The following is a 24692-nucleotide window of genomic DNA, read 5'->3' on the forward strand; positions in this document are numbered from 1 at the left end:
TTCAATGGGGCTTCCTCGCAGGTAAAGGCACCCAGGACTCCAGCCATGGTTTGCGCCACTAAGGAGCCAGGCAGTCGCCCAACCCACGCAGGGTCCATTATCCACACTTCTCTCGTCTTCCCACGGCTAAGCCGACAAGCTCCATCAGCGCCGGTGCGCCAGCTCCCGCGCAAAACTCAACTTCGTTCGCCGCCGCTGTTCTCTTCACAGCTCTCGCGAGAGTTATGTCAAGGAAGCCGGGTCCGTCACTTTTCCCTCTCTTTCCCCTCGGCTCGCGCTACTGAGGTGCGCGGGGATCCTAGGGCGGTGCTCTGGCCAGGAGGGGGCGGAGCGAGCGTTCGGCCGCGCGGTGTTGTGTGGGATACAGGCGGTGCTCTGCTTCGCCGCCGCCTCCTCCTGGGTGCGGAACGCCGCCGCTGAGGCGAGGGAGCGAGCGAGAGCAGGGACGAGAGCCGAGCAGGGCATGAAGATGGCGGACGCCAAGCAGAAACGGAACGAGCAGCTGAAGCGCTGGATCGGCTCCGAGACCGACCAGGAGCCGCCCGTGGTCAAGCGCAAGAAGACCAAGGTGAAGTTCGACGACGGCGCCGTCTTCCTGGCCGCCTGCTCGAGCGGAGACACCGAGGAGGTGCTGCGACTGCTGGAGCGCGGCGCCGACATCAACTACGCCAATGTGGATGGACTCACCGCGCTGCACCAGGTCTGTGTCTGCCTGCGCGGCTGCCCAGGGCCGGGCCTAGCTTGGCTCGGGCTGGGAAGGAGCCTCCGCCGCCCGAGGATGAGGCCGAGGCCTGTGCCGCCGCCGCCCCCCTCTTCCTCCTCCTCGGCTAGCTGGAGAGGGAGGCTCCGGACCGAGCGAGAAACCTCTCTCCTCCGGACAAAACGAGGAGGGCTTTGGCCCTTGGTAGTCGGGAACCCGCTTTGCCGCCTCCCGCTCCTCCCGGCCTTGAGAGGGGAGCCAGGCCAGCTGCGCACATCCTTGTTTGTGCCATAGGAATGTTGTGTTTTGCTGAAGAGGGTGCCTGCCCGCCTCGTTAGGCGTTTAGGCTGGGCCTTTGCTTTGCCTTTTCCGCGGCAGGCGGTGGCAGTTGTGGGTCTCCTTTCCCTTCCCACTCTGGACTTATCAGGGCTGTGATACGGGGCTTGTGGGGGGTTTCTCTGGGAAGGGAGGGTCTTGGGAGAAAGCTTGTGTCCGGTTTATAGCCAGAATGGGGAGAGTAGGTTCCTGTGTTTCACGAGAGGGGTAATTTCGCGCAGTGATGGGGTGATAGTCTCTCCTACACTTAGAAGGCAAAGGTTGACGAATAACTGCCGTTTCCTGTACCCACGTTTCCCAAATACGTAGAAGTGTGAACGTTGTCGTCCCTTTCCAAACAACTCGAATCCCTCTCCACCCCCCCCCCCCACCACCCAAGTCTGCTCTTATGTTCTTATCTTGTGTTTAGGACTTTCTTGATGTTTGCCGAATGTTGAATACCACGAAAGTTTATGCCAGAATTTTGTTAGTCTTTAAGGTGCCACAAGCCCCTTTGTTGGTTTCACTGTAACCCAGTACTTCTGTCCAGTATGCATGCTTCTTCTCTCAAATGTGGGGAAATATTATAAAATCTTTAATGCAAATTACATTGCGTTTGTTTGCAAACTCTAGATGCATTCAATCTAGTTTTAGGGAACACGGAAGGTAAAGTAGTTGTGAAGTTTTCTCAAAATGGATGCTTTGTGCATGTTAAAGTTTTATAGGAGTCTGATTGGAATCTCAAAATGTTAGCCAAATAAGGAAAGACTGTGGCAATCCAAAGATAATGTGGGTTTGCTTGAATACATCTAGGTTCTATTAAAAGCCCAGAAGCAATAACAGCATTAAGCTCACTGAATATCAGAAAAGCAAGTATAATTACTTTGACAACTTGATTTTTGCTTTGAACGGCAGATGTCCTGGTAGTTCCATAATTTTTTTTTAGTAATTAAGATCTCTTGTTGCATTGGTTAGAAATTCTCTTTACAGTATACTGGCTAGTTAAGCATATAGTACTTTATTAATCTATGAGATACAGATTTTAATTTAGTATATTACAAATTCCTGATGATGAAATAAAGATGAGGAAAGATTCCCTGTTTGTGTTGCTTCAAGATAGAAGAAGATAGTTTACAAGTTATGCATATTTTGCTTTTGTTATTGTGCAAGGTGTATAATCAGTCCCGTCTCTTGAATGAAACCTGTCATTCTTCTGTTGACATGGTGTAATCATGTCCTGTTTACATATTTAGTTGTACTAAGAGAAGCCTTAAATCTGCAATCCTGTGCACACTTTCCTGGAAATAATCCCCAATCTCCACTGAACAAAATGGGAATTTAGTTGTGTTACTTTAAAATATGGCATGACAAATTTCTGTAAAGACTTATTTGTTAACCTCAACTGTGTTTCATCATCCTGGAGAATGGTTTTGTTGCTGAGGTCACTTTTATTAGGTTAGATGTTAATCTGTTCATAAGATTCAAAATGTTATAGAACTTAAAAGGATCGGCAATTTCTCGGCATCTATGACAGCATAATTTAGCCATGTTAGGTTTGTCAATGTTAAACCTCCCTTCAGGCTGATATCTATTAATATATTAGCATAAAATATGTGGGTCTGTGATACCACTAAACATCTTGGTGACTCTTCTGCCAACATGTAGGTGGCTTAAAAGGAAGTTGAATGGCATATGTTGCTTTTAGACAAGTTTATTTGGGAACAAGTCCCATTGATTTTAGTGGAACATTCCAAGTATTTATAAGATTTTAGCTTTAGGCTTGAAGTTAAAACTCTGAAGTAGTTGCATTGACCCTTTTTGGACACCACATTAAGCCACAGTGGTTAAGCATTTTGAAATAAACATTATGGCTTAGCATGTTGTGTGAACCATTCCTAACCATGGTGGCTACATAACCACGGTTTAAACATGCTCACTAGCCATTTGCTGCGAAAAGGTTAGCAGCCTAACCATGGCTTAATGTGGTGTCTGAACAGGCCCCCACTGTAAGACTGTCAAAGAGTAGAGAGCTTATTGGGTAGGATTTGCCTCACTATCTCTAGGGAGTATCTTTTGAGGTGTAGTAATGGACTATGAGAACTTCACATATAAGACTTAACTAAAATAACCTGCGATCCTATACACAACACCTATGGGAAAGCACCATTGGATTCTACAGAACTTTGGTATAGACATGCCTAGAGTTGCTCTGTCAGTTTTTCTTACCTGAGGTAGGATTTTACTGTGGGGAAAAATCAGAGTCCAGCTCTCAGTCCTGCAACTTCAGTACTGTATAAAATGACTGAAAATATTGTCACTACCTTGTTTTCCCAGTTGCACATGTCATACTGTATCTACATAATATTTTTAAGGGTGTAGTCCTGTGGTCCTTGGGAGGGTGTCCCAGGGGACATCGAATGTTTTGGATCTTCCAGTGCAACAGCAAGGAAGGAGGTCCATTTTTGAGGGAGATCTGAAATTGCAAATTCCTTTCCAGCTGCTCTGATAGAGAAGAAAAGGGGGAGTTCCTTGAGGGTATAAGGGTGGTTGGGGAGAGGTCATGGAGCTGCAGGATCTATAGCCTTCCCATTTCCCCAGAACATCCCAGAATTGGTGGAAATATACACTAGCCCTGGAGTACTTGTAATTAAATGGGGAAAATGCCACACTTCTCTCTGTTCTGCCCTGCTGGCGGAGAAGGGCAACTTTGGGTGGTTCACCTGCTTTTGGATCTCACCCTCAACTCATTGATAGTATTGTTCTATAAATTTGAATTCCATTGACTATGTAGATCGCTTGATACACACTTAAAATTAAAACTTACTCATGCTAAGCAACTGTCACTCAAATGCTACTAGAATCTTCAGTACTCTTAAGAAAAACTGTAATTTTGTTGTTGCCACTGCTGGGTAAAACATATATGGTGGTTGGACCAATTTCTGTTGGCGCATGTGTATGAACTGTTAAGATTTGCATTCATATCCTCATCAACCTAAATTGGCGCAATATTTCTTCTTCTGAGACAGAGCTATAATTCCAAACAATTTTAAACTTAAGTATGTGACTTAGTGCTTTGAGTAAGAGCAGTAGCACTGGTTTAATGAGAGATGATTTGTCGCTTATAGATTACTTCTTGGTTTTATTCTTTAGGTGAATTCCAAAGTCTCCTCTTCTCTCCCCCATGCCCTCCAGATGTGCTCCAAAAGGTCCCTTAGCCCTCTAGAGCAGATTTTGAGGCTGTGCAAGGGGAGGGCAAATTGTCCACTGCCTCTTCTGCTGTGATGAAAGCAGTTAAGTCACTGGGATAACCTGATTAGATAACACACTTTGTGCTTTTTTCTGTTCTGATAACTTGGTCTTGGTTTTAAAAGATGCTTATGGTTTGTATATTTATACAGAAAGTCAGGAAAAAAAAACACTTTCCAGTGCTGGTCTCTTTTAGCTGATGCAAAACGTGATTGGAGATAATTCTAGGTAGTTGTCAGTTGCTGATAGTTATTCAAATTTTTGAACATTTGAAGTAGCATGGGTCCTGCGTGACCCATACTTGCCAGTCTTTACTTGTCAAATCAAACAAAACTGGAAGATTGCTCGTTGCTCTGGTACTTGTTTTTGGATTCACTAGTTAGGGCACAGTTCTATGAGTTACCCTTCCAATCATTGTAAGCCCCCCAACTCAGAAACTTACAATCATTCTATGCAAGGCAAGAGGAGTGGCAGAGGTGATCTTGTCTCCCTGTCCTCCCGCTAGATGAGCTTTTTTGCCCATCTTTCTGGGGCACTTCGGAGGTGGAGGAGAGAAGGCTGGAGAGCTCTCAGAATAACTTGTGTCTTGCCTTCTCTGGTCTCCTCCCCTACTTGCCCACGGAAATGGCCCCTTCTCCAAAGTCGAGTTCCCAACCTCAGAAAGCAGCTGATATGGTTCTTCCGTGCCAGCTGAAAAGGGAGTGATGGTCAGAGCTTTGATTCCCACCTTTAAGGTCAGAGTGCTATCTCTGACTTTTGATTGGGGAATCCAAAATGTCCTATATGGCCCCTCAGATGCTGTCTAGGGGCCATAAAATTGCTCCCTAAGTACCTTTGCTTTTCTATACAAGAAAGTTAAAATGTTTCTTGAAATATCTCTTTGTAGGCACATATTGGAGACCCCCCAAATCTGTATTTTAAAGATTATCCCATATGTGTTTGAGACACCAATATTAGTTTTGATAGCATTTTATATTAATTTCCATTTAACAACTTGTTAAATGCACAATAAAATGCATTTGTTTCTACAATAATGCATGTGCTAAAAGTTGCATTTTTGTGTTCTCTATTTATTTAGTCATAACACTGCATTTCCAGGGTTCTCAAAACAGCTTACAAAAATGAAAATACAATTAAATTAGAAAAGCAAACAGATACTTCGAAATGACCAATAAAACAACCACTGAATACACCAGAGAAATCAGCCGAACACAAGTAAAACAAGTTTTAAATCCTTTGAGAAAGATCTAGAGTACTGTCTCAGCGAAATTTCTAGGGTCTAAGAGCTTCAGGATAAAGTCCCTACTTCTTGTTTAATTCCATTTTAATCTGGTATAGAGAAGGCATACAGAGCAGGGCATGAATACCTGACTGGAACATGGACCAGTATTTAGAGAGGTGGTATATGTGTCCCATGCAGTTTAGGGCTTTACATGTTAAAATGAGTGCTATAGAGTGTATGTAGAAGCACAAAAGTGCAGTTTGTGGAGTACAGGTTGTGTGTGGATATGCCTTGTAACACCTGTTAAACAGCAAGAAGCCACATTTTGCACCAGCTGAAGTCTTCAAGATATCTTAAAGAGACACTCCATTGCAATAGTTAGTAGGCTAGAATCTAGAAAAGCATGGCTCAGCATGATAGAGTCAGCCTTTCCAGGAAGTGTTGCATCCTCTGTGGCAAATGCAGTTTGCTGGTAAAAGCACCTTTAGCAATTGTCACCTGCTTCTCAAAAAGAGCTGTGTCCAGAAGTATCCTAAACTCTTAGTTAGACATGAAAATGGTTATCCATTCTATCACAACTTGAGAAAAGCTCCACTGAATAATTTCCCCTTTTAAACTAATGTCTCCTGCATGCTGCAAGCAACACACAAATTTGCTTCATAAAAGTTATGTGGTTATAATGTGTTCATTTACAGTTTTATTTGAACAAATTCTTTCTAATCTAAAAGTGAATTTAAAGTAATGATATATAGTGTTAATTAGTTATCTGACCAATTACAATGCTTAACACTAAGTCAATAGAACCTGCAGAATATCTTGGATGGGAAGGACGTGGAAAGTGGGTTGAAGGATTTGACAAAAACTCTGAACATGATCCCGTGAAGTCTAAACACTTTTGAAACTTACTGAATTCCCTTAGGAGAGGTCAGCATTGACTTAAATCTGTTTCACTAAAATAAACTTACTGGACTCTTTGGAGTACCATAAAAGTGACAGGCTGATTCTAAATGCTACTGCTTTCTATAAGTTTTATTAAAAAAGAAAATAATTTTCCATTTATCAGTAGTAGTTTAAAAGGTAGGTAGATGGTGGTTCTTGTAGTGCAGGGATACTAATACTTTATTCAACTGACCATAGTATATAAGCAAGTAAAGCTAAATAGTCTTGCTTTCAAGTGATAGAGATTTTAAGCAATAGACATGATTTTATGTGTGGTCTGCTGTGCTGGGCTATGAACAGATTATTTTCTTCCTTTACAAGAAATTCAACTTTTACTATTAAGGCTTCATAAAATGCATAATGAAGCTTAAGTGCCTTGATGCTAAATGCAAGTAAGTATTAAGTATAAGCATTTTGTAGCTACTCTGTACATAACTCCGCAAAGAATATATTGATAACTCATAGGGTAAACTGATGTTTGATTCCAGTGACACAAACATTGAATTATTGTTCGATTGGTGAGTGTGTATTAGGCAGTTGTTGCTGTATTGGTCCAAAAGAATGAAGCATTTTATTGTGATAGCCTCTGGTGTAAAACATATGAAAACTGTGATGTGGGCATAACTCATTAGGAGTGCAATGTAGAAAGGTAGCCAGTGAAATTTGGTGATTGCTAAAAGTGTATGCTGTGTGCTTAGATAATTTTTCATAAAACATTGCCTTTCATTGTTTCATGATAAAACATAGGTTGTTAGTCCAAAGGTGAGTAGTAGTTAAGTCTTGTATAGATCATGTTCTTCTCATAGACCAGGGTACTGTGTAAATCTCAGGATGTAGACTGGACACATGTAAGAAGACGATTTAACTCCAGCATAATCTGAGTGGCTAGTGGAGATACAGCTTAAACACATGTGTAATTAATTTATTCTGATTCTTGCATAATTTACTCTTCCCTTAACATAGTGGTAGTAGTAGCATGAGTATTTAAAGAAAAAACATGCTGCTAATCAGTGATGAATAAGATGAAGCAAGAGCCTTTCCATTAACTTCCAAAATATTCAGTTTCACTTAAGTTAATGCAAGCCACCGAAACATTTATTAGCACCTGTGGGCTGCTTTAAATGTTGGTTATCTGCAGGCTTCAACAATTCTCTTAGCCATGGTAAATGTGGTGTTGCTATCTGGCAAGGATGATGAGCAACCAGCCTTGTGTTCACCCTCAAGCTGCAAAGGAGTGAGTATCATCCTCACACACGCCAGCTGAAGACCTTTTTATTCACTCAGTATTTTAACATTTAATTTTAACTTAAATTTAAATTTGACTGTTTTAACTCTGTATTTTAATCTTATATCAATTTTGCTGCGTGGTTTTATCCTGGTTGTGATTTTTATACTATATTGTGTATTTGTGCTTTTAACCTGTTGGTTGTTTTATTGTGGTTTTAATTTTTGCGAACCGCCCAGAGAGCTTCGGCTATTGGGCGGTATAAAAATGTAATAAATAAATAAATAAAATTGAGTGGTGATCCCTGCACACACACCCCTTGCTGTGTTTCATTCTCTTAAGTGTGTCATCTTTGAGTATCACTGCTTGTCTGTGCTCAGGAAGCCTACTAACAACAGCTTTCAAGTCTGTTCACTCCCTGGCCTGCTGGCCTTTCCTGAGCAGAGACCAGTGGAGAACTTCAGCTATTGGGCAGTATAAAAATGTAATACATAAATAAATAAAATAAAAACTTGCCTGTAAAGTGGGCAGCAGGGCTGGCAGCTACAAGATTTGTAGGGGTTGTAGCTTACTACTATTGTCTTAAAATGCAGGTTGTCTAGGGGGATTGTGGGGAATAGGCTCAGATATGTATTCTTGTGATTTCTGAAGGGTTGGACCTGCTGAAAATGATATACATGTCAAGTGTTTAAAGAAAACAACACCCTTCTTATAAGAGGAATGATGCCTGGTGACATTTCTGAGCTTATTAATTGAAATAGATTTGGGGTGGTAGAAGGTAGATCTCCAGATGTTAGGCACTTCAACTCCCAGATGCCCCTGCCAGCATGGCTTATTGTCAGGAATGCTAGGAGTCAAAGTCCAAAACATCTGGAGATCAACTTTCTGCCTGCCCCAGAAAGTGACCTAAAATGCTTGTCAAAGTGACTTACTTGTATTGGAAGTAAAAAGGCCAAGTCATGAAAGTTGGAAATCGAGAATTGGAAGAATATATACGATGTTAAGTAAAAAAGTTAGTTAGGCAGTTGGGTGTAGTAGTATGAAAACAGGGACTATGTATTGATCTGTGGATGGGATGCAAGGGGAGCTTTGTTAGAATGTGAGCCGTATTCAGCATTTTCTTGTATATTCATTTCACTTTGCAATGTTTGTCTATTTTGAATGAATAGTTTTGGGTTGATTTGGTTGTGTACACTGAAGGTTAACTGCATGTATATGTTGCTATAACACTTCTGCTGGGTAACTTAAGAGAGCCATCCTATGGAGTCTGGGAGAGGCTCCCAGGGAACATAGGATTGTTCAGAGACACTGCTATGACCTTGGGTGGTGGACTCTTGAGTTCTGATCCCTTTCCCCCACCCCCTTGCAGTTGCCGCAGAAGAAACACACCTACAGTTTCCTGAGGTCAGAAATGTGACCTCAGAGGGAGGGAAAGGGGGGTGTTCTGGTGGGAGGAGAGAGGAGAGGCTGGGATATGAGAAATCCTATGGCCTCTCCAGCCCCGGCCCAGTCCCTGAGAGCACACCTTCTATAGATGGGCTCAAAGGCCTTTCCAGAGGAAAATTTTATAAAAGGAGGATGGAGAGATGGAAATCATCTCTGTCACTCCTCCCAGCAGCCAGGCAGGGCATTACGGCAGCCCTTAGAACCTTCCTTCTAAGGGCTGCCGTAATAATAACTTGAATACAACATAGCATGGTTAACCCACATTTGGGTGCATGAGTTTTAAAATGTTAACATTTAAAACAGGAACTTAACATATATATGTCCTGTTTTAATTAGCATCTCTAACATTACAACAAACCTTCTATTCTGATTTCTTGGTTGCTTTGGTAAAAAAAAAAAAAACAACCCAAAGCAGCCTCCAACGAAAATGTAAGTCCAATTGGTTTTAGTAGGTGATTTAAGGATCTGCTGAACTCATCAGTTGAAATAAGTGTACTTTATGGCTGCATTCAGGCAACACAATAGTCAATGGTGGGTTAATAGTCAACTCCATGGTTGATTATCAAGGGATTACTCCCCACAAAATGTGATTATAATCAATTGTGGTGTGCATTAAAGCCAGCATTGAATTGACTATTAGTCAATGGTATGTTTGATTGACAAATCCCCCACACTCTCTCCCCCTCTCAGTTCTCCCGCTGGTATCCAGTCAGCCATTGTGAGTTCTCCCGGCTGGACTAGAGTGGCAGCCGCTGCTTTGGTAGCTCTTTCCAGGGGACTCCGTAGTCGCCGAAAATAACCAACTGTGTGTGATGAAATAGTTAACGGTGCCTGACAGACAACACAATAAGCAACAGTAGTTCATATAATCAACTCTACACAGCATTGGTTATTTTGGCTAAATAACCAACCATGATGTGAAAAAGTCCCAACTGTTGACTATTTAACCTACCATTGGTTATTGTGTTGCCTGAATCCAGTCAATAAGTACTTATATTTGACTGTGCCTGGTGCTTCAATTTCTGCAGGTTAATAGTAGTATTTATGCCTGTTATATTAGTTTCTTCTAGGGTTTGTTAAAGTTCTTGCTTAACAATTTTAAATTGCAAAACATTAATCCCCCTCATTGCCAGTCCCAGCTTCCAACTAAGTGGTAACTTATGGGATGTCTGTATAGTAAGCCAGAACATACTGAAAAAGGAAAAACGGAAAAAATACCCTTTTAGAGAGAGGATGCAAGAACTTTATATTTTAGGAAAGGCTTTAGAATGGAAATGCCTATTGTCTTGCCTAGAAATTACTGCATCCAATAACATGAATTCATTCGTGCTTAATTAATACTGATAAAATAATTGAGTTTACCAACCAACTGAATGCATGGTTAATGCACATATTGAACTGAGTAAGGATATTTTAGGAAATGTAAAGCTGCAGACAGATGAGTATTAATTTAAAAGTTCACAATTTCCTTTGCATTGTTTACATAAAATGCCACATCATTGCATGCAAATGCCTGAAATCTTTATTAGCATAGCTCCGTTTTTCTTTTCCTTTGTTCATCTTGCTTAACCATAAAAAGGCAAACTCCAGTAGAGCTGCAAAGCAGTATGGCTCTAGTAAGCAGTGCGTGTTCTGATGCTATCTGATGGGCGGGGACATTCCAAGTTGTCATGTATTGCTAGATACATTCCTGAAATGACAGTCAGTGGAAACTGTGGCATACAATAGAGGCTTTCCTCAGCTGTCACCTTCTGAGTACTGTTACTGTATTGTTAGAGCAATAAGGGAATATTTGTATCAAAATGTATCCAGAATGTGCTTATTCTACAATAACTTGATCACAGTAATTTAACTATTCTATTGCTAGCAAATGAACTTCCTTGAGGTTTAAACATTACACTGGGAAATATTGTGCATAAGAGTCAAAGTTTTAGAATGTAAGCCTGTGTGAGAGAAGGGAAGAAATAAGGCATAAGCTCTGCTGTCATATTTAATTAGGAAAAAATGCATTGTTAAAAGGATCACTACATTGGAAAACTTCTTTGTCCGTTGTGTAGCACTTTGTCCTTCTACAACGTTAGCATTTGCACTGCAGCACTGGAATATAATGGCATCTAGACAGTGCAATCCTATACATGTTTATTCAGAAGTAAGTCCTATTGCGTTCAGTAGGTCTTAGCCTAAGAAAATGTGTATAGGATTACAGCCTAAACCTACTAAGCAAGTGCAAATCAACTTAGAGTAGCCAAGGTGGCATTGTGCATTAAGTAAATATGGCACAGTTCCATTTTTCTGTATCTACTTGCCCAAATGGTTGAAATTGCTTGTATGAATGCTTTTAGATGGTTCTAATTATAGACGTTCTGTTAGCTTTCACGTGGGGCAAATAACATTGCTTCTTGGTAAGTAGTTGATCAAATCCATTGCCAGTGATACATAGATATGTATTGATGAAATGCTAATGTTTTTTGTACTGATCTAAGAGTATTCTAATACTTTAATGAGGCTTTCAAAATATCAGGACCTTTAAATAGAAATAATCTCTTTGCTACATTTTGTGCTGTACAATAATGTTTTGTAATATGTTCTGAAAAATAGGAGATGGTAGGATTAAAACGGCTTACAATGTCAGCCTGTATAGGAGGATGTGAGAGAAGGGAAGAAAAACACATGCTAGATTAACTGCCATATTTATTTGAAACACTTGCAAAGATTTGTGTTCATTAATTTCTTTTTAATTATCATTTGCCATATCATAGAACTATGCACTCTTCACAACTTACCTATTTTGACTAATTCTGTTGCTGTTGTAACTTGGCTGCTCTAAGAAGGACTTGGAATACTTAGTTAACTGACAATTTAAAGATAACATTTCGAAGTTTTATTAGTACTCGGGAAGAATTAGTATGCTTTTGCAGTTACTGAAGTCACTAGTTCAGAAGCAAGAATGCAAATGACATTTTATCTGGGAATTCATAGGATAGGCTGCAGTGAGAGTTGATGGTAAACAAATAATACGTTGCTATTTAGAACATATTATACATAATTATAATTTAGTTAATATTTTTGGAATTGTTTATATCTTCCCAAGTCTATCTGAAAATACTTGACACTTAAATTCGTACAAAATCCTCTTTGTTACAACAAAAAGCATTGCCATATTATTACATAGGTTATAGCAAACAATCTCTCTCTTTGATTATGAAAGTTCTGGATTTTAAACCATAGACACTCTTTTCCTTCAATTGGAAATAGTAGTTGGGGATATGTGGTCTCTATCCCCAAAGTTCTAGTATTGACTTATGCATTTTTCATAAGCTGCTAATATACTAGGGCTGCAACCCTACACCCACTTACACCTGGGAGTAAGTCCTATTGAACTCATTGGGGTTTCCTTCTGAGTAGGATTCTTCTGGTCATTCTTTGGGCAATGTATTACTGCTTTAATCAAGATTGAATAGTGGAGCATTTATATCTGGTATCATCTGTATATGAAGATTTTAATTCTATATAAATGAAAATTACAATTGCATTAATTTTCATGAGGACTATTAGTTTTATGAGCTTAAATCTTGTGAAATGGTAGTTTGTATTTTTAACAAAGGATGCTTGCATCAGCACAATTTTGTGTGCAGTTCCTCTTATAAGCTGTCAAGCCAGAAACTTAAAACTCATCTTTAAATAGCCAAAGCGTGTGTGAAAGTGGGAATTAACATTATACTGTATTGATACTTTTAGCAAAAACTTTTTTATTTTGTATTGAGAATAATTCTGTACTTGCTTACCTGGAAATAAACCGCATTGAAATCAGTTGTACTTATTTCTGAGTAGACATGTATAGGATTACACTGTCAGTCTTCTAGAAGATTTCTAGATGATAGGCTTTATACTCTTTAGTTACATCTTGCATGAGTTGTTAGCTCCAGTCCTTAATATTTGAGCTGTTAATGTTGGCTAGCCAAACAAGGTTGCTCTGATCTTATTGTTTTTGTTCTTTAGCAGTAGTTGAGCAACCAGCACAATGTGGTTCAGTTAGCAGTTAAAATGTAACCGGAAATACTTGCCTCATTTTTACTCTATATCATGTCAACTTCTATTCCTGTTCTCCTTTTTCTTAAGTGTTTACATTCCTAAATAGATCAGGATTTCATTGCCCCTTCTGTCATTAAAGATCAGAATTATAGAAGCGTTGTTCAAAACTTTGGAAGTACTGTAGGTTCCTGTAGGTTGTTTGCAACCAAATTGAACATAAACAAATGAAGTACCCTTTTGAAACTAAGAAGTCATGGAATTAAGTCTTTAAGTATAAAACATGACGTATGGAATGCAAATGCACTGAATGTCTGCTGAGATGTTTCAGGTGGCTTCGTGGAGGTGGGTTGAGCCTAAGGAATTACAGGGGGAAGGGGTTCTTACACTACAGCTCCCTGTCTTTTAAGAGCTGGGATACAGGGCCAGGTGCTGCAGTTGGAAGTGAAAATCACCAAAGAACTAGTGCTCTTGCCAAGTGGGACATAACTCAAAATTGTTTTAACATTATAATTACATTACAAATTGTTTTAACTTTAAAACTCCCAAATGCATAAATACTCTAAATATTTTCCATAAATAAATAACTTTGTGACTAATAGCACAATCAAAGTTAAAGAAGTATTGAAACTTTGTCCTCTTAACCTGGGTTAGTTCTGGCCACCAAAAATTAACTCAAACAGAAGTATCCTAATAGTTTTGGTGTTTTTTTACATTAATGCAAGAAGCGGTTCTGAATGAGTCTTGTTTGTGAAGGAGGAATGGAGTAGTATTAAATGATTGGTTTGCTCTTGTCTTTGTATGCTGCTGCCATCTGAGGTTTGAAAAGATTGAGTTTGATACAACATAATAATCAATTGACATTGATTATCTCCGTAGAGTTAATATTGTTGCCAGATGAGTAACATACTCTTCATTTAAATATTGAATGCAACTGCTGTGTTGTTTGATGTTTGTTTTGTACCATTACCTTTGTCTTAAAAAAATACTACATTATTAGCTCGTGGAGGCTAATGGATCCTTATACCTTCCAGAAGGCTTTGGAGGAGTTTCCAGAAGTGTGGCTAGTGCTCCTGTCGAAGCCCTTATCACTGCCAAGTGGGAGAGCCCTCCCTCCCTATGGCAGAGGCAAGTTAGATTCTTGGCACATCTTAGAGCTGACGCAATGAAGCAAGTGAGACAATGGCTAGAAGGCAAGTGGAGAAAGATTTGCACTGAATCAGTGTGAATACAGGTTAGAAACCATTATCAAGCCAATTCAAGTAGAAACAAGACTAGGGTGTGAAGCAGAATGACCCTGGTTCAAATTGACCACTTCCATGAACTTATTAGATGGCCATGGGCAAGCTTCTATCCTTCCGCCTTAGCCTTCCACCTGCAATATAGATATAATACAGGCCTACTTTATAAGATTGTAAGGAATGCTGAGATAATGTATGCGGTGGACTCAATGCTTGAAATTAATGGTATTTATTAGGCGGGATTATGATTAGGAAGCCAAATAACAATTGCTAATGGAACACATTGACCTAGTTCTCATAATGAAACAACCAATGTTTGTTAACATATGGGGACATGCAGTGCCATCCCTTATTCCTTGGTGTTCATCTGTCATATGTTTGCAAGCATGTTTCTCTGTCTCCCTTCACATTTCATGATGTTCAACATTACAAATGGTACTGTACCCATGAAAAATATATCTGCCAAATAAACTCTGAATCAGCCTTCAATTGTATGTAAATTTGAGACTTAAACAATTGGCCATATCTGGGTTACAACTGATGCCTTAAATGTGTTTCATTGACTATAAAACAGTCAAGTAAACTGAGGTGAAATATGAAAAAAATCATAAAAGGCTACAAATTGCATGACCAAATAATGCTGAGTCTGTTACTCTTGTTACTATAGTATAATTTACTAGGGAGCATGTAAAATAGAACAAGTTGAACGTAGATTAGGAAAGAAGTTTTCATTAGCGTTCAGATGGAAATACCACCACAGCCAAATTTGCAGGCTTTGGACAACATTTTTAGTAGAGCTGCCAACTAGTGAAAAAATCTAAAAAGGTACTGCTCCTGCCACAATAGCTTATCATTGCAAACCCCTCTCCACAGACCAAAACAAAATATTTGTTGTTTTTGCCCTCCATTACTCTCCACTGTCACTTTCTGTGTTTTTGCAGAGCTCACCTTTAGTTCTCATGTTATGTTCACCTAACCTCATGCCTGGGGTGTGTTCAGGGACCTCATCAGAGTTTTCTTTCCTCTCCTTATCCTACACCTTGTCTGGAGCCACTGCCACCTTCTTGTCCCTCCAGAGCAGTGCAGATGCTGGCTTCCCGATACCTTCCCTTTTTGACTCTTCAACAACTTTCTGTGCTGTTGCAGCCTAGCTCTCTCCTCGCTGTCTTACCAATTCCTGCTCCTTGCATGCCTGTGCACTGAGCATGTGGGTGAGTTGGTGCCTCTGTGAGTCAACCAGAGACGCTGCACTGGAAACAAGCAGAATGGGGAGCAAGGTGGGTGATGGCATGTGTAAGACAGCGGGGGGGGGGGGGGAGTGAGGAGGTCCTGAGACAGGCCTGGAATAGTACTGTGACCCAGTTCTGTATTGCGACCCACACTTTGAGAAATGCTGCTTTTAAGAGGATGCCAGCCAAAGCATTCATAGCTATATATTTTTTTAAGTCTCTATTGTCTCTGGCCCATAACTTAAGGTATTGTTAACCCCAAAGCTGGATTATTGTGATGTGCCCTTTGTGGATCTACCCTTTTGGCTTGGTCCAGAAGCTGCGGCTGGTGCAGAATCAGTGATGAGGATACTAACTGGGGCTCTTCACCAGCAGCAAGCAAACCCTTGCTAAAAGAACTTCTCTGGCTGCCAATAAACTGTCAGGCCCAGTTGAAGGTGTTATTAAAAAAGGGAACCCTAAACAAATTGGGACCAGCTTTCCTAGGGAACACCTCACCCCTTATGTTCCTGCTCAATCTCTACGATCATCAGAGGGAGCACTCCTGAGGATGCCACATGCTCCTGAGGTTCACCGCAGGAGCACTTGCAGTAGAGTATTTAGTGTGGCAGCACACACTCTCTAGAATTACCAATTGATATTAGGCAGCCCCCCACAGTTCTGATGTTCAGGTGTCTTCTTAAAAATAATTTTTTTCACACAGGCTTTCCCTGAAGTGTTATCCAGCCAGATGTGATTTGTAGCACACAATATAGTGTGCTGTTTTATTGCTGATTAATTTATATTGTGTTTTTATTGTATTGTTTTGATGCCATTGTATTTTATAATCACTGCTTTGATACCTCTGTGGAAAGCGGTAAATAAATTTGAGTAATAAAAAAGCCCCACTACATACACGGTTCTTCTGATGCCAGTTATGCCAGTTTTCATTATTGTTATGCATGTAGCCAATCTGTAAGCCTGGGTTCATTTGTGTATCTTTTATTACCTTTGATTCACATTTTTACTTGTACATAAAAACCCTGTCACTGTTTATAAGTCAGGTTCTCTTCTTTTGATTGTGTGTTTGGTGTGTTTTTGTCATGTTGATGCTTGTTTGACCTTTGAGTACTAGTGTAAAGCCTTTGTGGATGATAGTAGTCCTGCTACTTTCCTGCTTTTTTACCCCCTCAACACAGAGAGGCTCATGAATAATGCAAATATGAGTCATGCATAGTGAATTCCCCCCTCTGAAATTTATATGTGGTGTGGCCCTAGTCCCTCTCTTATGCACCCGATTGGCTGTCCTCATCCCCTTCTCCCTCCCTCCCTCCCTGCTGCTGGTGGTGATAGCCTAACTCCATGGCTCCACTTAGAGCCTTCCTTCCCGCCACACTGATAGGCCAAGTAGGGTTTGTCTGTCATCCTACTAGTAGAGGGGTTGCCCTGCCTGTTTAGTGTAGAGGAAATTATTTGCTATTAAAGCTCGACCTTTTTATAGTGTTTTAGCACTTAAACTTCAATTAAAAAAAACTAAAAAATGAGCCACAGGGGCTAGAAGTGTGATTGGATAAAATGTGTTTGCCCATTTCGATAGTGACTGGAACAACTTTACACTTTTAAAATAAGTGTGCTACAAATTGGCAAAAGAGAAAAAACAAAAAGATTGTTTACCATTTCTTGAAGTTTGAGATCAAAACCATAAAGTTTCTTCTCTCTCTCCTCCCTCTGGTGTCCTTTCAGGTCATCTCAGCTTTTCCTCCTCCTCTAACTATCAGTGACTGACTTTTCTTCAAAACCTTTCCAAACATTCTATGCCTTTCTTTTCATTAGCTCAACACCCTTAAGAGCTCATAGGAGTAATATATACACACACTGCCACGTATTAACATTACATACATATGCATTAACCTCCCCTTTGCCTCTCTTCCCAAGCTACCCAAAGGTTTGAACTTTTTCAAAGTTTCAAAATGCATATCACACTGCTCAAGCTTCAGTTTAAAACAAAAATGAGCAAAATTGGTTTGGTTCATCTCCAGTAATAAGCCTTACACTACTATATTCTTATATAAGATGTGGATTTTGTCCTATGGGCCATGCACATATACCAGCAAATACTGTATGTCACTTCATGTGTATTTGGGCATATATGTACATCACCATCATCATACATTTTTGCCACTTTTATTCCTTTTGCTATGCCTCCTTATCCACCACCTTATGAGCTTTGTGCAGTGCAGCTGCCTAGCCAGTATTGCAGCTGTATAGCTCAAGTGTTTTGTGCTATTGTAGTGTAGCTATGCTGGAGAAAATAGTTGATCAATTGTGCTGTGTTAATGCCAGGGCTGTGGAGTCAGAGTCGGAAGCAATTCTTGGGTTACTAGAGTCGGAGTCGGTAAAAATATACCAACTTCGACTCCTAATAAATTTAAATTGTATATAGAGTTGTGATATGTCTTTGAAAACCAAGATTGTCCTAGATTCCAGCCAATTCCAAAATATTCTGGCTGATTGGACAATAATCCCGGATTTGCAGTCCAGCTGGCCAGAGAAATTTAGACCCTCTCAGAGGATCGACAGCAGCAGAGAAAAAGATGGATCAGTGTGCCGCCTTTTCCAGAGTGCCGCTGCTCCTTCACAGGCAGGCTCAGACGAGTCACCATGACTCAGGTGCTCCAAGCATGTGAGTTCCAAGCACAAGAAGGAGTTTGGTAATCGTGGCTGGTTGTGATAAGCTCTGGGCCCCGCTGGGTTGTTTGTGGGGGAAGAAAGGGTTTTTTGGGGTGTATGAGGGAGGGAGTGGGGGGAGGAAGGAAAGGAAGCACAAAAAAAACCTTTCACTTTTAACTGAATAAAATACAGTTGTTACGAAGTAGCTCTCCTGTGAGTGAGCAGTACAGACTCCATTTTGAGGCAGCCAACAGTCAAGGTGTCTTCACCCCTCCATCTCCAACAGAGATGAGGAAAAAACCACAGGAATGGGGCTGAGAGCAATCACTAGGCTAGGTCAAGCAATTCATTTAGATAAGAATCACCTTGCTTAGCCACAGACACTCTATGACCAATGTCTAAAAATTCCTTACAAGTAAGTAAGTAAGTGTGTGTGTGTGTGTGTGTGTGTGTGTGTGAGAGAGAGAGAGAGAGAGAGAGAGAGAGAGAGAGAGAGTCTCATTAGAACGTGTGCAAGTTGTACACAGGTCTAATGAGACCATATCAAGTAACACAGTAAAGGATATTTTTATTTGGATTTTAGAAAAAAAACCCACCCCAATGTTTTCATTTTGGGGTTTCTGTAATAATAATAATAATAATAATAATAATAATAATAATAATAATAATAATTAAAAAAAAAAAAAACCAGATTGCCTTAGCTATAGCCTTTAAACCCGGGCTTTAACAGGTTAGGGTTCTAAAAAGTTGTGTGTCGATGTAGGAAATATATAGGAAATTTATTTCCTATATCGATATATAATTAAAGGAGTCGGAGTCGGAGGTGCCATGAATAAAGGAGTAGGAGGTTTTATGTGCCGACTCCACAGCCCTGGATGCTGTCCTTCTCCTTTTTGTGGGGCCAGAGGGTAAGCTGTTCAATGCTGATACTGGCTGCTTTTGGACAATTCTGTACTTATCAGTTTAAAAATCTAGGCAATGTTAATAGTGGTCATGTTTCTTTTGATTGTCTGACGTAATGGGGACATTGCTTTAAGATCTATAGAAACATACTGAATATTTAATTTTTTTCTGACTATATTGTCTCTGAGCAATCCTGCATAGTCACATGATGGCAGCATGCTCAAAGGATTCAGTCCTGGACTGAGGCACTCCTTTTTTCTTATATACATATGCACACATACAAAAACAGAAAAATATATAGTGCGAAGTGTAACCAAGAGGTGCAGAAACTTAGGCCTGAGGGCAAACTTTGCTCTCCGGGGATCCCCAAATTACCATACCCCTTCCCTTGCCCCCCTCTCCCCTCCCCAGATCATTTCTTGGTTTCTTGGCTTGTATGCATTTTATTTCCATTTGGAAAGGTTGAAATGCCTCTCTTAGTTATTGGTAGAAAAACGGTAAGCTAAAATATGCTGGTTTTCTTTGCATTTCTGGAATTTTGGGCCACACAACATTTTACCTTTGGCCCTGTCCACTACTGGAATGTGGCCACATTTGGCCCTCGGTCTTAAAGAGGTTCTGCATCTCCATGGTAAGCAATGCATGTCTATTTCGAGGTCTAAGGATTAATTTGGATATGCCGTAGTTGTGGGGAATTTGTTCCTATAGAACTAATAGGAGAATTTATATTGAGTTTGATTTCAGAGTTGTGTCTTTACCCTAAAATATTCAAATATTTCTGTGTTGACTTTGCTTTATCTTATCATTGAATTAGTTGCATATGCTTATATTCTACTCTAGAGATCGTTTAATATCCACTTAACATCCTTCCCCCCTTCCTTGAAATGTACTGAGATATTAAGGCATAGTTCCACTATGTCATACATATGAGACTTGTTGGTAAACAAGACACATTCCATTTTGATTGTAGGGTGGGAGTCTATCTCAGTGCTGACAGACATTAATTGACAACTGAGTCATGAATAAGCATGTTTTTCATGTTCAGACAGGGCAGACACAGTATTTAGCCAGCTCAGCAACTGTGCTTTCTACCTAGTTAATAGTGTGTTTTATCTCTAGCTAGCTTTATGTTCTAGCTTTGATTTATACACCCGAAGAGTAATTCCCAATTGTTTGTGAAGTGAACAAGGTAAGAACATAAGAGGAGCCATGCTTGATCAGACCAAGGGTCAATTTAATCCAGCATTCTGTTCATACAATGGCCAATCAGCTGTTGAACAGGAATCCACAAGCAGGACATGAGTTCCACCCATGTTTCCCAGCAACTTGTGTACATAGGCTTACTGCCTCAGTTACAGGAGGTAGCTCATAGCTATCAGGACTAGTAAGCATTGATAGCCTTCTCCAAGTAAGAAGTACTGATATAAATAGATCCATTTGGAAGGAATTCTAAAGTACTTTTGTATTTATTTATTTATTTACAAAATGTATATACTGCTCTACATCTAACAGGATTTCTAACATAATTCTCCCAATAAAAAAAAGAAAAGCCAAAGAAACTTAGAATAAATATATTTAAAATCATGCCACTAAAACTGTAGCTCACCACTCAATGAATGCTTGTCAGGAAGTGTTTCTCTGTTTATACAATAAAAAGCAATATGCAAGCTTTACAATCAGGTCTAAATGGCAGACATAATTCTAAACCTGATACTTGGGAAAAGAAATGATTGTCTTTTCGTTTTATATGGTGAGCACACAATTTATTTCTGTTTGTTACAATTTGTATCCCATCCAACCTTCCTCTCAGTGGTATTTTAGGGCCATAACATCTGAGTGACATTAAATTATGCAAGGTGACTATCCATTGAGCTTCATGTTGTATGGGAATTCAAACTAAGTTTCTGTGTCCAAGCTCAGAGCTCTATCTAAAAGAGTATACTGGCTCCCATGAATGAAATTTATATATGTGCACTTCAGAACTTCGGGCCCAGCTGGCATGTTCTTTCCAAGGGTCTTTATTCCCCATATACCACTTATGTAATTCTCTGTCTTGGTATTGCTGATTATTGCCTACTATATAATTTGAGTCCCTTTAAAAAGTTAGGAACTAGCTAAACCTCAGACATGATAACCTTTGTCTTAGAATCATATGTAGCTAAAGAGAGAGAATCATGACAGAGGGCCACCCTTAAAGGTAGCTTATAAATAGTTTTAGATAGATAGATAAATCCACACCAGGGAAAAGGGAATTAATGGTTTCACAAGTTAAATATCTGTTTGAAGCACCCATGGATACTTGTAATTTGTCAATGCTGCATGCACCAATAAATAGATATCTCAAGTCCACTAGATAACTCAAGTTAGGAATGATGAAAGGTAGGAACCCAGGAATTATTAGGGGAATCAGTCTCCTTAAATATAATGACTAGCTTTGAATGTCACGATAACCCATAATGGGTTAAATAAGTTATGGTTTATTTAACCCATGATGAGTCATTGTGTCACCTGTCAGATGTTTTTTTTTTAACTCACAATGGCTTATTTGGCCAAAATAACCCACTCTGATAACCCATGGTCTGCAGAATGGGGTATTAAACCTCCCCAAGTGTCTAACACCATCTCGATTGGGTGACTGCAGCTACACAGGGTTGTCATTTTGCCTTGTGTGCATCCCTGTGAGGCGATGCTGCGCATGAAGTTTTGTCCCAGTCCTGCAAACTTCAAAGGGTTTCTTTATGCCACCCCCTTTATGGTGCACCAGGGGTTTTCACTCCTTTGTGTGTAATTGTGCAGGGTTTTGATTGTGCATCGGGTGCCTCTTGACGTGTTGTCCCAATCCTACAAACTTCTAGTCCATTAGAGCCACCACACCCTTGTGGGGGTGATGTTGGAAGCTCTGAATTAAGCCCCTGTACTTTACCCTGCACCTCTCCCCTCTTGTTGGATACTGTGGAAGGTTAAAACAGGCTGCAGTGATGTTGTCAATGGGTGAAACAGTGCAACTGTTGGGGCAGGAGAACAGCAGTACAGGAAGGAGGGGGATAATCCCCCGATAGCTTAGTAAGCTACACACAGTAGCTTATTTGTCTGGTCAAGTGGGGGATAACTAGCTTATTTTCAAAATAACTTATTAAGCTATCATGGCTTAAAGTGATATCTGAATACGGCCAATTGTAATCTAATGAAAAGAATAACACCTTCCATTTGCTGAAGTAAATTTTGTTTTGAGTGACTAACTGCCTTTCTGTTTTTCATAACTTCTGTTGGGCAGCCTGCTACCATATTTGGACTGAGATTTTGAGTCCTAATTTGGGTAACCACTATAGTGGTTGTGTGTAGCCTAACATACTATTTAAAATGGAGAGAACAATATGTTTGCAAACTACTAAATGGTGCACGACATTAATGGAAGGCAAGTACAGCAAGTACAACATACTGCTATAAGGTGAGATGAAGTAAAGTAACAACCTCATCCTGTGTATTTTTACTTGGAAGTAAATTCTCTTGAGTATTGTTCATTCTTGAGTTAATGTGCATAGCATTTCAGAGTTAATATCTAAAATATTTAATGTGTAAACTATGCAAAGGACTACAGCCATTATGTCTTAACAAAATGTAAAAGATCTGAACCTTTGTTCTGGTAAAATAAGCATGTTCTAATCTTCAAATATACCCAATAACAAGCAACCAATCTGAGGTAATGGGAGGTGGGAGGAATGGCCTCAGGCCATTTTGAGTAAAACATAGGAGTAGTAAACTCTAAATGTACAACTTTGGGCAGTATCCAGTTGAGGTCTTCCACATGTGGCCAACGCTATGATTCAGATCTGTAAGCGCCCCTAACCGCTTGCATGACAAGATATAGCGGTTCCAGGGGCAAGCTCTGAAATGACTGGAAATTCTGGAAGGAGGCATATCACTAGAGTCCTAACCTTTATAAAAACGAGTATTTCCCCTTGATTCGGGACTTGTCCCTGGAAGTGTTACATTATGTCATGCATGTATTAGGGGCCTCTTGGGGACCAGGAGGCTGGCCACACGCAAACTAGAAGAAGTGGGGCTGGCCATGCACAGAAAGCCCCAATTGCTACTGTCCTTTATCTTTAACATAGTTAATGTAATTTTGTGGTTTTGTTCTTGCATGTATAAGCGGATGAGTTTTCTGCTTTGCATACAGAAGGTCCAGGTTCAATCCCTGACTTCTCCAGGTAGGGCAAGGAAAAAACTCTGCCTGAAACCCTGGAGAACTGGTCAGTGTCAACAATACTGGGCTCAACTCAGTATAAGGCACCTTCCTAAGTTCCTTCTACTTCATTTATTTTATTTATTTATTTAAAATATTTTTGGCTGCTTTTCAGGGCAGGAGCCCTTCCAACACAACCTTCAACAGTAAAACTCACATAATAAACAAGCAACAGCAACAAACTCTTCTTTTCCTGGAGGAGTAAGTAATCATTGAAGATTTTTATTTAGTACTTACAATCTAAGTAAATTAATCAGTGGAGATAAAAGGTTTTTCCCCCCAAAGTACATTTGTAATCATGTAACTGTTTGTTATGAGTGCTCCCTCAGCACCTGGATACTCACATAGTTCTCATGAATCATTGATTGGTCCAGGGCTACCATTTGGCAAGCTATATTCTAAAGGCATAAAATAAAGTAATTTTATACTTGCTTAAGATACATTTTTCAAGTTTTGTTTCGTGGAGAGAAAGGGAGAGAGAGAGAGAAGGAATGTCTGTTGAAGAGAAGAGGTTTAATGGATAAATTATACACAGACAAGTTAATTGAATGGGGAGAGCATGAGCAGATGCCTAGTCCAGGATTCAAACAACTGTGTGCATATGTGGCCTGAATCCCCCTTTGCTACATCATACACAACTACAAAGAATCTCTAACCATTAAGAGAAGCTTTGGGGGCAGCAGAGGAAAGGTGTGTGTGCAGAAACTCCCTGCTGTTCCATGTGTATTCCAATTAAGAGAGCCTGTGAATATGCATGATCACTGCAGCTTTTAAGCCATGGTGGTTTGTAGTGTGTGCTGACAGCCATTTTGAATATACAAGTCATGGTGGGCACCATTTGGATTACTGCAATGCATTTATATGTGAAACTGTCTATGAAAATGGTCTGGAAACTTTAGCTGGTCCAACATAGGGCAGAGAGAATTGACTAATATGATTATATTATGCCAGAGCTTTTGTGATCTTCATTAACTACCAGTCTGTTTCCAGGCTCATTTCAAAGTCCTGACATGATAAACCACAGCGTCTGTCTACAATGGCTTGAATATTCAAAAGGGCAGCTGGTATGCGCCACAACTTACTGCGGCTTAAGCCACAGTGGGCTGTGGTGATCTTGAAAACCGGCCCTTGGTGTCAATCCTTCTTCTGAAATTCTGATCTTCTGGGGTCTTCTCACTGCTCAGAATGTTTTGATATTTGTACTAAAATAATAAATGTTGGATAATTTGTACAAAAATTAGAACTGCAATTCTTGAAATTTTAAGAACAGAGATTCTGATTCCACACTATGGTGGGTAGTCA

General features: G+C 40.0%; 1 protein-coding gene across 3 annotated transcripts in view; it reads left to right on the top strand.

Moving 5' to 3' along the window:
• Positions 1 to 386: 386 nt before the first annotated feature.
• PPP1R12A (protein phosphatase 1 regulatory subunit 12A) overlaps positions 387 to 24692 on the top strand; it is a 104352-nt gene continuing 80046 nt past the window's right edge. For 2 of the 3 annotated variants that reach the window (XM_063133836.1, XM_063133837.1), the window contains exon 1: positions 388 to 700. In XM_063133836.1, coding sequence (XP_062989906.1) covers positions 464 to 700 — 237 coding nt within the window. In that variant the 5' untranslated portion in view covers positions 388 to 463. Of the gene's footprint in view, positions 701 to 24692 lie in introns of all 3 variants that reach the window. The other variant, XM_063133835.1, reaches the window with a different exon arrangement.

Source organism: Elgaria multicarinata, chromosome 9 (genome assembly GCF_023053635.1).
Source record: "Elgaria multicarinata webbii isolate HBS135686 ecotype San Diego chromosome 9, rElgMul1.1.pri, whole genome shotgun sequence".
NCBI classification, from domain to species: domain Eukaryota; kingdom Metazoa; phylum Chordata; class Lepidosauria; order Squamata; family Anguidae; genus Elgaria; species Elgaria multicarinata.